Below are 14,490 nucleotides of genomic sequence, written 5' to 3'. Positions count from 1 at the left end.
ATAAATGGTGTTGGAAAAAGAAAGAAGAATAAATGGCCGCCCATATTTATTTTGTGTAGAGTTCCTAGTTGTAGTGTGTTTCCAATACTCTTTTATTGGTGTATTTAACGAGACTCAAATCTCCTATAAATACTAGGGAGATGAGCATATCAAAAACATCAAGAAATAAAATCTCTTCACTTTCTACAGCAATATGCCTATCCAATCTTTCTATATCTCTCTCGATTACCATCTTTAAGACAAATACGCCGCACATCAAAATGATGCCATCGAGCTGATGATACGGGAGATGTTGACGTGGGCGTGATACAACACGACCACAGCTCCTTCGCGAGTCCTATCGTGTAGAGCTGCCAAACACACCTTCTCCTTCTCTTGTATCTATGCTATCTCGAAAAAAAAAACTTCGACCTCATCGCCCATCCTTCGAATCCATTGCCGCCGAATTTTGGGAACTCGTAGCGAGTAGAGCGCCCCCAATCCCCTTTTGCACCATCCGGCTCCGGTCTTCCTCCTCTCGGGTCACCGATCAGCACACCTTCTGGTTCTGGCCTTCCTTCCGGGTCACCAATCCCCACTTTCTCCTTCAGTTTGAGATCCTGATTCTGACGCGTGAGTACCGTAAGAGCAGCCATTATCTCCTCAAGCTTCTCCTCCGTCCGCGCCTGCTTCTGCGTCAACTCACCCAAAATTGCTATGGTGCGTTGCTCTGACTCCATCACCCTTCGATCTACCTCAGCTGCCTTCATTTCCGAGGAACAATGGCTCTGGATACCACTTGTTACGCCTCCGCTACCAACTCCAACTGAAACGCAACAACTCCCTGTTTATCACAAAACAGAGACCAGAAACACACCAAATGACACCCAAGGGAATCGATTTTCTATTGATAATGAAATAACGAAGAACAACAAGAACTCTCTGTTACACTAGGCACAAAATGAAAGATAAGAAGCCTCGGATCGCAATCCTAGCTCAGTGAACAATCACAAACATTGCATGAATAAAATGGAGTGGTCCTCTTTCCCTAAATAGATGACAACTCATTCTCTTTTCCGTCACTGCCGTTTAAGCACCGTCCCCTCACACCATTTTCACACCCCACGTCAGATGCTACACCTGCTTTATTCTTATCCAGATCTCAACTTATTCTCCAACGTCAAATTGTTGCATGCACCCATTCATCTCTTCTAGCTCAACATGCAACACCCAAACCATCCTCTCCTCCACTCTCTCCCTTCCCTTCTCCCTCTCCTCCCTCCTCCTCGCCAAGGCCGCAGTCATCAGAATCCTCCACTCCCTCGCCTCCACTCACATATGCAACTCGCTCCTCATCCTCTCCGCCACCGCCGCCTCCTTCTCCCTCCTCGCCGCCATGCTAAGCCTCTCCTCTCCAAGATTCCGGCTGCTTTTCTCGGCCGCAGGCGTTATAGCCTATTCAATCACCCTCGCCAGCGTCTACAGTCTACACCGTCTGCCGCCTCGCGCTGATCATCGCCGCTGCGGCGGAGGGTTTAGCTGGACTGTGGAAGCGTGCGTGCTTATCCGCGGCTGGAGCTCCGCCGCGTTGTCACTGGCGGCGGCTATGAATGTGGCTCTTGCCGCAGTGGAAGCGCTATTTCAGTACCGCGTGATTAATGCTTAAGGCCGTGGAGTTGCGGTGACTCCGGCTGTGGTTTTGGAGGCGTCGGTGATCGCCTATATCTACGCGATGGTTGTGATTGTCGACACCATTGTTTGTTACGTAATTACGTTTTCTTGAAAAATTGCAGAGAAGAGCAGCATGAGCTCTGTTTTTGTAATCAGGTGAAGCCGTGAAGGCATTAGATTTGGTGGTTTGAATTTCTTCAGTCTTTTTTAGTCTGTAATACTCCTTCCGTCCCAGATAATTTGGGACACTTTGTCCCGGCACGGGTTTTAAGAAATCTAATGGAATGTGAGCTGAAAAAGTTGATGGGATGTGGGTCCTACTTTTAAAGTATTAGTTTTATAATAAAATATGAGTAGGAATGAGTTAATGAAATTATGTGGGACGGCCCGAAATGGAATACTGAGTCGAATTATCTGGGACGGAGGGAGTAAGTTAGAATAAATGATGAATGAAAAAAAAATAAGAGTATGCAAATTTTAACAGGGATATAGATATTGGGTGGTAGAAGAAATTATAATGTATGTGGTTTTCATAGAAAGATAGGTTTCAAGAGATCATACAATGGAATATAGGTCAAATTGACGAAAAAAATCATGATTTTGGTATAATTTGGTCTAGCTACTTTAAATTTCGGCCATAAAAACTTGAATATATTTTTTTCTCATTTTTTCCACGAGATCTAATTTAGGTGAAATTGCATTTAATGTGGTATCCAATTTTTTTTTCAAGAACGAGACAATTGGATTTTATAATTTTTCTCAACAAGCTTAACAAATAATTCAACTATATAATCAATTTAAAACACACACGAGGCAAATTATCAACATGCTATATATTATAAATAGAAAATCTTGATATTTGAAAAATCAAAATATTATAGCTGATTTTTAAAGTTGCAAAACTGAGCATAATTAGACCAAAATTCATGATTTATACGATAATTTACCCAATAAAGGAAGCATAGTTATAAATAGTTGAACTGCAATATTATTATTGGCCCAGTGAGAAGTTCATGCAGTCAAAAGGCTTTTACATCTTCCTATGCTTACAATGCAAGTGGATTTATATTTTCAGCAAACAAATACATGTAGAATCAGATTCATCACCAACATCCTATACAAAAGATGTACTCAGTAATATAAAATACGAGATCGAAACACAAATTTAGCTCGTAACTGCGTGTCAAGAGCTATGAAACAGAAGTAAGGAAAAAAAACCATCAGAGCTGGAAAAATGTTCACTAATGAATGAATCTATCCAATCTCCAGAAACCGAAATGGTCAAGACAAAAAAAAAAAACCTATGCTTCTATCTACGTATCTTAGACTATATTCGTCTATATATCCTCTCGACTGGGTAACTATTCAAGGGCGCATTTCATCAAAGGTTCCACACGAGGAACCAAATCGAATTCTAGAACTACACCAAAGAATTAGTGTTGATTCTAAGTAGAGGGTTAGCATTTATGTACAGGTTTCATCTGGCGATGAGCATATTTCTCAGTAGTCCAACCTGCCAGCATCCAACGGAGTTTCAAGACTCAACACGTACCTCTGATGAAGAAATCTCCGATGAGATCAGCACCCAATGGCCACCAGGCTTTCTCATATTTCCTGATGGCTCGACAGCACTCTCTGCCCCGCATTTCCAGCAAAGCTGAGGGATCGTTGGATGCATCCTCCAGCGTAAACTATATGGACCCATTAAAAAGCATTCAACTCAGTTTCTCGCTCTCTTTGACCGAGTTAATCCTTGGGTGTTCTCCACTTCAGCTTCTTTCCGAGCTTTCTTCTTTTCTAGTTCGGCTTGTTTGCAGTTTTCTTCATGAGCTTTGCGGAACATTCTGACAAAGTTCAAGAGGGTTGCAATGACTGCATAAATGATAAGGCATGTGATCAGCAACGTGCAATGTGAAATATCACCAAGGAAGAGAGCGTATCTTAATGTTACCTTGTTCGAAAGGGCATCGTGCAGGGTCCTCACCAAAATATAGAGCTAGTGCATCTGCATTTCTCCCCTGCAAACAACGATCAATGACATCACCAACAGCAAGCAGAAAATTATCTCAGACATTTGTTTAAGAGAAATTTACCGCATGAGAATAGAGATGCGTCACGGATGCAACGTCGGTCTCAGCAACAGTGACGAATTCCTTCAATGTCTGTCCAACAGAATAAGCTTCTCTTGTTAAGAAAAAAACACAGAATTTCGGAATCCCTTGGTAAGGAACAGACAAGATGCAACCACGGTCTCAATGACGAGAAGTTCAAAATTACGAATTATACAGCACAAGGGTAAGAATGCATGTAATCAATAGAAACTGAAAATATATTGAATACCAGAATACCTTGCGAAAAGTTTCAGATACGGGACCATCGTTTTCCGAAGCAGCCAATTCCTGCTTCACCTTCTCTATGCCTTTGAGAATGGCTTGCATCTCTTCTGCCAAAGATTTCAATTGTATCTGCACGAGGAAACTCATTATTATTTCAAGAACTCAAGGGATTTTGAAATCTATCCAACAGAAAGAGGATAAATATGAACCTTAGAGCCAGCCTCTAAGCTAACAAGATCTTCATGAAAGTCTAAAAGTGCTGGTGTCTTTGCAGCAAGCACCTGAGAAAAAAAGGGGTTACTCAATAACCTGATTCCAGATTTTACTGGGTGTGCACAGCCTCCGGAAATAAACAGACACGTCAAGAGAAAGCTTTAACACATGCTGTAACAGCAAAGAGGAAATGTGACATTTCTAACTAGCTGCAGAGTCATCATTTGGGCATTATAATAGACTCAATTAGGATAAAGCACATTGACCCATTGATAACTTTTTGATGCATGAGAGAAATTGAAGGAGCAGCATATAGAAATATTCAAAATAAATAAACATGGTACAGAGACAATACCTTACAAAGATAATGCATGAGCGTCATCTTGTTGTTGGATGCACGCGTATCTGTGAGTTTCAAGAGACTGTCTAATTTGAACCCAAGAGCAGAACCTAAAAACAGAAAGTAAATATTAAGTTGAATATGCTTTTAGAACTGAAAATAAGTTTTTCACATAATATATGAACAGTAAGACTAGGACTCATAGGGATAAAAGTAGATTTATGATATCGACAACAAAAAGCAAAATTATGCAATATTTCAAAAAATTTAAAGAACAAGGGTAACATGGATTTTTAGCCTCACAACTATGAAGGGTTTTCAGTCCTGCAAATTAAAGGGGTAGCAGAAGTAGTCCAAAAGACTTTCAAAAGTGCATTACTTTCGACCTTTTGCACGCATTTCAATGAAAACCTTGAAATTTGGACCAAAGAGAGGTCCTGAGAAAAATCCTGCAGTTTAATATCTTTATCATGTTTTATAAAAAGGTCCATACCTCTAGCAGTTCCTTGGTTTAATGTATTTCCAAGATGTAAAATCATTTTCATAATTTCTTTCAGTTTGAAGGACCCCCGAACCTAGCACGAGTGAAGTTATGTCAGTGAGATGGTTCTGATAAATACACGTTGGATATTTTTCAAAAGAAAGTTAGTGTACCTCATCACATGCTGAATTCACAGTTTTCAAGCTTCTCGTGAAATCAGAAGCCTGAGAGATGAATTGGATCTTGAATAAGAAAACCCGTAACTTAGATTCAACTCGCGGAACCTTCATCAGCTCCAGGAAAAACTGAGAGAAATAAGAAACACGAGATCCGTTAGTGATCATAGAGCACCAATACAAATAGGATTGCATGGGAGAAAGGGGAATCAGAAATTGAGGCAAAAAGGGTGAAAAAATAAATGTGCATACGTAAATGAGCCAAACCCTGTTAGTATTCATGCTATATTGCTATGCTAGAAAAAATTAAGGCTATGTGCAAAAGGGAGGCAAAAAGGAAACAGGAAATGAATATGATTCTATGCGAGAATTTTGTCACAACAATACACTGTACTCATCCTCAAATGTTATACCAAAATTCAGCAACTGATCAAGAACGGAAGAACCTATGAGGAACCTTAGAGTTTTTCTCTGAAAATCATCTAGTCCACGAATAATGACTTGAAACATGCAAGAATGAGAAATTACATGATCTTTCAGAAAAATAGGTGGACAAATTTCAAATTGTACTAGCACGGGTATCATTAAACCAGCTTAAGATCTACTAACAATATATTATCAGCAAAAAAGATTGACTAGACTAATCTTACAAGTAAAAAAACATCATAATACAGTACTAACATAATAGATTAAATAAAGCAATCAGGCTAGAGTTAACAAACCAGTTCGCACTTCCCCAGAGTCTCCCTGTTTCCTGTGTAGCCCTAAACAGTTACAATTCATTATCAGTTTAAAGAAATCATGTATGCTTTATTCATTAGTGCAAAGTGCAGAATTGCAACAATGCAGAATATATGCACTATAAAACTTCACCTTAAGAAGGTCCATCTCTTCTTTAGTTGGACAAAATTTAATGAGATTTTCGACTTGATCAGCATCCAAAATTGAATCATCCATTGCAAGTGCTGCAGCCTATCAAGGTCATCCATCAATAATGGTATAATACTTCCCAAAAGAAATAGTAGACTGGATATAGATGCTAGGAATACATATTTCTACAGAACCCTACATGAGCAAGAAGGAAGCTTATCCTAACAATTTGCAATCAAGTAACTGAATTCCTAACTAGTTTGGCCTTAATATCCATAAAATTGAAATCCTAAGAATCATATTGTAACTGTTAAATAAAAAGTGATAATTAGGAAATCCATTTATACTTTCCCATTCGTCAATGTCAAAGAGGAATAACGCATCAATTATTAATTAACTTATATATAACTGCAATGCTTAACAAGTTAGGAAAGGGTACTGTTTGAATTTCAAATATTCATTATGAGATATTCGAAGAATTTATTAGAATCCTTAATCTGTAGAGAAAATATGATGTCAATCTTCTTAACATGCACTTCGTACTTCTAAAATAGCTTTATGCTATTTTTTATGCATTTGTTATCTTCTATTGTATCTATTAAACAACTTATTAGAAATACAAGACAGCCCATTTGAAATGTCACGAAATCCCCCGGATGAAACAAGTGTCTCTGGAAAATAGTTTGCTCCTAACAAACATTATTTTCATTCATAGTTCTTCAGTGCTGCTTAAATGTCATTTTCTCATTCTCAGGAATTTACAGAAGGCATCTTTCTTGTATTAACACACATGCATGTCAATCTAAATCATGCAAACTCAAAAGTACAAAACTATGAAAGGCAATAAATAAAAATGAACACAGAAGGCATCAAATATTGGTTCTGAAAATTAACTAAAATTATTATCTCAAGCTACACATATTAAAGAGATATACTTGTAGAAACAAGTTGAAATACAAAAACACAGCTTACCATCATGTCCGGAAGGGGCATTTTCACTTTTGTGAGCATAATTTCAGTGTTGTTGGCTCTCCTCAAATCAATCTACAAAACAGAATCAGTATGATTGAGAAACGAGTTGAAGAAAAGATTGACTAAGTAAATCTAGTCCAATATATGTTTCCAATCCTGCACTAGTAAAGCCCCAATGTCATGTTGTTCAGCATTTTTACTCATCATCTTTTTCATGAATAAGCCGCAATGCATCATATCTAACTGCAGCATATACTTGTTAGCAATGTAGCAACCAGGCACCTGTGAGAGATCAATGCTTCGCATTAATCTGGCAGACTGGCACAGATGGGACCCTAAAGATTACTCCCTCCCTCCCATAAAAATAGGGACACTTTCCTTTTCCGTCCGTCCCATAAAAATAGCCCATTCCCATTTATGGAAAGTTCTCCCCAACTCATTACTCATATACATCAATTTATTTACAACTTATATCACTAGTCCACCATCAAACACTAATAATAATGTGGGTCCACTATCCACTAACACTATTTTAACTACTCTTCTCCTCCTCTCTCTTACTTTATCAATTATGCATTAATTTCTGTCCCGTCCCAAATGTGCCTATTTTTATGGGACGAGGGAGTATATTGATCACTATGTGCACCTACATGACACTATGAACAAATTTAATGATCTGTAGCTATTTGAGACTCATTACAAGCAATTAGACACAATTTGGAGAAGGCATTGGTCATTAAATCATTTATACCCCTAAAATTGAAAAAAAAAAATTGATTAGTTTGACATTACCAGATGGACTTTTTCAGTCTTAGATCCAGTGGAATATCTGCGGCTCCCAGCGTTTCCTCCTGCACTTGACTTCGGTACTGTGGCAGAGAAAAGGGCCTCGAGTTCTGAAACGTCAAATTCTGGTGAACTAGAGTAAGAGAGAAGCATATCAGTTATAAAAATGTGACAAAAGAGAAAGGAATTGGAATAAATTGGACAAATAATCATTTCACGTAGAGATATAAAAGTGACTTACTTTCTTTTCCAAGGGAAAAAGAAGCCTAGTGATGCAAAATAGATTACATAGATTAATTTAATTTAAACAACTAAACCAGTAGAGAGAGAGAAATACACTTGAGGATCCCCGAATCTCTGTAGTTCTTCCCACAAGCTTCCTTGTAATACCCTGGTTACCTTGCTCCAATGAAGTGGCTTTAAGGTAGATCTTCGAGCTGCTGTTGCCATTGGACGTGGAAGCCCACGCCCTCTACCAACAAGCAACCCTTTACTATCTGTTGCAGGTCCTTTTGCACCAAATGGGGGAGGTGGGGGTGGTGCACCTCCTGAAGGTCCTGGAGGTGCTGGTGGACCAAGCACACGACCTGCAGGAGGTGCTGGTGGATGTGGTACTCCTCCTATGGGTGGAGGTGGTGGAGGGCCACGAGTTGAAGGTGGGGGAGGTGGGATTGGGGCACCACGGGTAGGAGGAGGTGGAGGTTTCGGAGCTCCATGAGGGGGAGGTGGCGGTGGTGGTGGCGCAGGCCGTCCTAGAGGTGGTGGAGCAGGCTGTCCCAGAGGTGATGGTGGAGGCGGTGGAGCAGGCATTTCCTGTCCAGGCGGTGGTGGAGGTGCTGGTACACCAGATGCACCAGGAGGAGGAAGCGGTGGTGCAGGTGGAGCACTGCACAAAGGAGGACGAGGTGGTAGAGTCCTATGGTTCTGAGGAGGAACATAATTTCCAAAAGTTGGAGGTGGTGGAGGTGGGGGTACACCACGTGAAAGAGGAGGTGGCGGCGGAGGAGGTGGGACTGAGGGAAGAGGCAAATCTCTATGTGATTGAATAGAAGGAAGCCCATTCATTGGAGGTGGTGGCGGAGGAGGAGGTGGTGGAGGTGGGGAGGGCTTTCTTATGCTAGAAGATCTTTCAGGGTATGAAGAAATAAGGAGTGGAGTTGGCGGCGGTGGTGGTGGAGTTGGCGATTGCTGGGGTATATCTGAAGGTGGTGGAGATTCTATACTATGTTCAGCTTCACCTCCCACCTCTGAGAGTAAAGGTAGAGACGGGGCAGAAGCCAGTGATGCGTCTAATGATGATGGGCTAGATGCATGCTTGGAACGGCCTGATGCAGTACCTCTGTCAGTTGTAGCAGATGGTGAAGATGAAGTGACAAAGGGAGGCTTTGATTTCCCTCCCGGCGTAGAATCTTTGCCAAGAGTTAGTGATGCCGGAGCACTGTTATTTCTTGATGGAGGATAATAAACATGCATTGAGCTAGTGTAAGAACCTTTATTAGTAGGTATCCACTTCGATACAGCATTTGGTTTTGCCACCCTAGCTGGAGTGCTCTGCGACTCCGGCAGCTTAGATTTGTTATTGGTAGTGACTGCATCAGAAGCAGATCGTGAAATTGGCGGCTTTCTATCAAACTTTGGCTTATTACTATCAGACATAGGCTTCTGTTCATGGGCCTGCTCTTTGAGATACTTCAGTACCCGAGGAGCTTCTTCCCTTTGCTCGTCTTCTTCTTCTTCATCTTCACACTCATCACCCGTTCCACCATTAATAGATTTTGTTTCAGCACTAGTATCTTCTTTATCAGTCTGAAGTCCAGACTCTACTTTAGCATTCCCATTACGCTGCATGCTATCATTGCGTTCACGCCTCTGAATTCCCTCATCAGACACACAATCTTCAAATGCATGATGACCCAAATCGCCCTTCACAGCTACCTCCTGAGTACTCTGGTTGACCTCAGAACTTGTGATAACTGCGTAGTCATCAGATTCTGACTCCGACTCCACCTTGCCATCATGAGCATCTACTGCACTGCTGAATATCTCTTCTGCCTCGAAGAATTCCTCAGCTCCGGCATTTTCTGTTTCATTTCCATCGTCACTTTCAGCTTCTTCTGTGTTTACAACGGAATGAACAGAATCTGCATCCGAAAAGAGTACCTGCACAAAGGATGGGGAGTTCAACTCCTAATCCTAAAGCTTCAAAAATCAACAAACAAAGCACGAACAACGTTAAATCTTACCTCTGCTCTGAATTCCCTAGAGAACTGGTCCTTGGCATCCCAAAGAACATCAGCTTCATCGCGGTTTAGCGTCAAAATGTTTGATCGGACAAATGCTGTATGGAACATCACTCTAAAAATCATCTCTTCTCTCACCAAGTCATCCTCCAAGTGGATGCACTCAAGAACAATGTCTCCTTTAACACGACAGCGGATATTAATTTTTACTAGCTCACACTCTTCCTGCATCCACAAGATATAAGGACACTAAAATCCGCAATCTTTCCATCTATTTGATGTGAATTTAAGGATTGAGGCATTACCTGTTGATAGAGGCGGATTTTCTTTTTGACTTTCGAGGTTGAGAACAAAAGCTTCGAACTTCTAGTAGATGTTTTTGAAGTAGGATCCTGACCATATACACGGAATACGGGTCGGCATCCTCTTCCACCGTCATATAAAGGAAGGAATCTAAGAATAATACAATCCAGAGCCAGAGGTGTATCTGCCGGTGGCCAGTTGGACCCATTATTCCTTGTAGAGATGTACTGAAGATATCTGAGCTGAGACGGATGTGGATTTAAAGGAGACAAGAGATGAAGAAGTTCCCTCGGTGCTTGTTTGTACACCATTTCAAGTGTCTTCTGCTCGCCCGTGTACTGTTTCCTGTACAGAAGAAGGCCTGCAAGCATAAAGGCGAGGACAGGCCATCCTCCCCTTTCGCAGTGCATTAGAAGCACATTCTGTTGGCCCTCAAGCGACAGCCAGCTCTCACTCGAACGCAGGAAATGGTTAATCATCTCCAGTGGTAACAACGGACACCCTTCATACTGCCGAGGGTAATCCATTACTGTCATGTCATACTGAGATAACACATCGGATAATTGGCCCCTTTTTTCGCCTTCTTTGAAATTGAAAACCATAAAAGCAGCATCGGGATAGTGGTCCTGTAACTGAGCAACAATTCCATTCATGTACGTTCTGTACTCATCTTCGTCAAGTACATTGGTGGAGAAGCAACTATCAAACACTGCGGTAAAAAAAATATCAAATGGCATCAGCATACGGCACAATACACAAGTGTGACAAGCATATATAAAACTATAATCACCAAAATCAACATCATTTTTCCAATCATCCATAGTTTCCAGTCTCCAATGCTTAAATAACTTGCCAAACTACAAAGTCTACAGTAAAAAACTCTAGGGACGAATCACAATAACAGAATTCATGCGACAAATCCAAGATAAAACTCTAAAGCTGTCTTGCTGTTCAGTGCAATAGGATACTACATATGGCTCGCAGTTTAATGATACCTAAACACTCAGGAAAACTCAAACCGCTAGTCGACAAAATATCCTCTAGCTATTCAAAACAATCATACATACGACCTTTTTGCACCATATGGAGTCATAGGTTTCCTTGAACATGTACATTGAGCTTCACCTAATACCTAAGATTGACTAATACTATATCCAAGGCTCCAAGCTCAACGATTCCAACAGCTATTTTCGAATTCCACAATATAACAAGTACTCCTATATCACATTTCCACATTCGATCTAATATACAACATCCACGAAAAAAGCTTCATCAAACCAACCAAGCTACATACCAAGAGAAAGCCATGAACAGTTGAGCTAGAGCAAGAGGTTGACACACATTGAATTGATTGACCAAAGAAAGAAAACTCCCAACAATAAGTCAAAACCTTAAAGCCTAATCCACTTGAACATTCTTCGAAATTAAAGAATTCTCACTATGCTGAAGAACTACAACACATCAAAATCAGAAAATGAAGCAATAGCTGAAAATGCCATACCATAGACCCTCTCTGAAATCTCAAGAAGCCGGTCAGGCGGCTTCCGGTAGAACAACCTTCTGAATAGCGCCATCTAACGGCGCCGTTTCGGATTCAAAACCCCAATTCACACCAGACCAATCACCGCCACAATGCAACTCAATCAGGCTGAACAAAACCCTGATCAAAACACCACCAACCACCGCAATTCAGCTCCGGATTTCCACCTCCCACCAATCCAAACAGTTCAATCACTGAACTAGAAACGGAAATGGCCGAGAAAAAGGTTCAAGAAACGGAAGAAATTTGAGCACAAAATCAGTCAAACTCAAAGGGGTGAATTCGCAAACAGCTGGCGTTCAATCGAGTGCGAGCATAAGTGATAATGAATCAACGATACACAATTGTTGGTAGCATGAAAAACACTAGGACCGTTTGGTGATTGCAAAAAGGGGGACTTGATCACATGGGGGTGTAGAGAGAGAGGGGGAAACGTAGTGGGACCAAATGAGAAAGGTTATCCAACCCGGATAAACGGTAAAAGATACACGACTTTGCGTTTGTCGATTTCTTGAAAATGTTGTTTTCTTCTCCAACTCTGATTCTTTTGATTTTGGAGTGATTGCTGCTTTGGCGGGATGTTGAACTCACGTGCGTGGATATATGGTGACAACGATCAAGACACAAATATACTCATCTACCTCGAATCCATATATTGATTCTGACCATTTTCAATATTTAAAATTCCATTAAAAACCTTTTCTTGTAAAACGTTTGTTTTGCAGCAAAGTTTTTTCCTACTTGACTTCTTTCTCCAAGACTCAATTTTTATTTAGTTTGACTTCAACGTATAGTTTTTAAACATGATAAATTACCAAATAAATCACGATAATAATCAAATTCTGATCAGTCTTATATTTTTAAAAAATAAAAATTAAATTATTAAATATAGAAACTTTGTTATTATCTCGTGTATCTCATTTTTGGTTAAATATGTAATGTTGTGTCCGATTATAAACACGCTACCCATAATATAAATGTTAGATTAAAGAAGTGAGTTAATATAGTCATAACACTTCCATATGTTTACTATCGGTTTCCACATCATTGCACATTACATAAGAATATAATTCATTTGAAGATTTTACTCCTTTTTCAGCATAATATTTGTTGCCTACTTTACCAAGTAGTCCTTTTCAAATTCTTGTTTTAGACAAAAACATGTAATTATATAATGATAGCCTCCGATCCCCTAAACAAATCTAACCAATATAAGAAATTCGAATCTATGGAGTATTTGTTGTCTAAAAGCATGACATTTTCAATTGATCATAAATGTTGCAGTCTTAGTTGATCAATCATAATCGAAACAAAAGTACTGTATTAGTGGATTTTTAAAAATAAATGAACATACTTGTTTGGGACCATATCACTAATTAAAGGGTAAACATTACATACCAAGAACTTTAACTAACAATAATTATATTGTGATTTTGTAACATATATAACGGGAATCAATTTCAAAACGGTCACGTGAGAAAAAAAAAATGTAACCGTCGCATTTGATAAATTGCTTAATTTACGATATTTATGGTGGAAATTTACACTTATTCTAAACTAAGAAAATTTTATATTTATAAAAAGATAACCCTGTTTTTTCGAAACCTATGGTGGGTCAGAGCATTTTAATGATGGTGTCAGTTGTGGTTTGACGTTGTGCATTTGTTTTGCATTATCATTTGGATAGAGCTTGAGAATATTGACATATCATCAAAAACTAGTGTTCCTTTGTTTTACTCCATTTTTCATCTTTTCCAAATGAAATGTATTCTCTTTAACTGTGGAGTGTTTGTCTATTATCCAAAGCTACCATTTATTGTATGAATAAAAATTACTCGTTTTGGGGGCCGCTAAGGCGACAGAATCGCCTTTTTTTTTGCTACAATAAAATTGACTCGAAATTTGTAGCCTACCTCTCTGGAACCATGATCTTCAAACTGCCTGGCGGATACAACACTCGTGTTTCTCCAAGAGTTCGTCAATTTTCTTCGATTGAGATAGCAAGGTTTCGCCACAATATGAAAATTAATTCTTATCAGCTAACAATGCACTTACCCTATTATCAGTAGAGTAATCAACTGGAAAACTATTAACTGGAGTTCCAGAGTCAGATTTTTCTTAAACAAATGATGTCTAATAAGCATTAAGAGCATCCGCAATGGTACTTAGGCCAGCCATAGGTCAGCCATTCTCTCCCCTGCCACGTCAGCAACATTAAAAAATCCACCTGCCACATCAGATTTAGGCCAGCCATAGGCCAGCCGCAATAAAAATAATTCAAAATATACTACATTTACTGAATTAAAATTACGATTAAATTACGGAATTAAATTTACGACACATATACGGGAAAATTCATTAATTAAAAAAGTTACATAGATAAAAAAAATTACATGCATAATAAAGAAAAAAAACTATCGTTGTGCAATCCTCCGTGCCCACAACTCTTCAATTATATCCTTTTGGAGTTGAATATGAGCATCCACTTGGCGCATGTTGGCAAATTCCTAAAGGCGGTCGGCTTCATCGAGAGGTACCCCACGTCGTACATTAGGGGTGGCCGTTCCGTGGCTTGGACCGGCT

The 14,490-nt window shown here is 39.7% G+C and overlaps 1 protein-coding gene and 1 pseudogene across 4 annotated transcripts; one reads left to right on the top strand and one right to left on the bottom strand.

Moving 5' to 3' along the window:
* The first annotated feature begins 1,171 nt into the window (after nucleotides 1-1,171).
* Nucleotides 1,172-1,762, top strand: LOC125209692 (annotated as a pseudogene).
* A 1,111-nt stretch (nucleotides 1,763-2,873) lies between these two features.
* On the bottom strand, nucleotides 2,874-12,465 carry LOC125210811 (formin-like protein 20). Of its 4 annotated transcripts, XM_048110406.1 has the most exons (17): nucleotides 11,869-12,465; nucleotides 10,370-11,076; nucleotides 10,068-10,289; nucleotides 9,315-9,984; nucleotides 8,162-9,149; nucleotides 7,831-7,957; nucleotides 7,039-7,110; nucleotides 6,070-6,168; nucleotides 5,919-5,960; nucleotides 5,194-5,325; nucleotides 5,033-5,114; nucleotides 4,555-4,649; nucleotides 4,196-4,267; nucleotides 3,999-4,115; nucleotides 3,744-3,812; nucleotides 3,602-3,668; nucleotides 2,874-3,522 (listed from the first exon to the last, which is right to left on the bottom strand). In XM_048110406.1, exons 1-17 carry the CDS (start codon nucleotides 11,939-11,941, stop codon nucleotides 3,371-3,373), a joined length of 3,786 nt encoding a protein of 1,261 aa, XP_047966363.1. In that variant the 5' UTR covers nucleotides 11,942-12,465; the 3' UTR covers nucleotides 2,874-3,370. The 4 variants fall into 4 exon arrangements, 3 of the variants coding, with proteins under 3 accessions (XP_047966363.1, XP_047966362.1, XP_047966364.1); XM_048110405.1 differs by having other exon boundaries at nucleotides 8,162-9,984; XM_048110407.1 differs by lacking the exons at nucleotides 2,874-3,522; nucleotides 3,602-3,668; nucleotides 3,744-3,812 and having other exon boundaries at nucleotides 4,560-4,649; nucleotides 8,162-9,984.
* Between the last annotated feature and the right edge of the window lie 2,025 nt (nucleotides 12,466-14,490).

This window comes from Salvia hispanica, chromosome 3 (assembly GCF_023119035.1).
Source record: "Salvia hispanica cultivar TCC Black 2014 chromosome 3, UniMelb_Shisp_WGS_1.0, whole genome shotgun sequence".
Taxonomy (NCBI): Eukaryota; Viridiplantae; Streptophyta; class Magnoliopsida; order Lamiales; family Lamiaceae; genus Salvia; species Salvia hispanica.
This window is presented reverse-complemented; position numbering and strand designations above follow the sequence as displayed.

Excerpts from the sequence above, each read along its gene's own strand:
- LOC125210811 (XM_048110405.1), bottom strand. The coding sequence starts at position 11,941 with ATGGCGCTATTCAGAAGGTTGTTCTACCGGAAGCCGCCTGACCGGCTT. Across the intron at positions 6,169-7,038 it reads TGCCCCTTCCGGACATGATG|GCTGCAGCACTTGCAATGGA; the intron begins GTAAGCTGTGTT and ends TGACCTTGATAG. Across the intron at positions 5,961-6,069 it reads AAGAGATGGACCTTCTTAAG|GGCTACACAGGAAACAGGGA; the intron begins GTGAAGTTTTAT and ends GTAACTGTTTAG.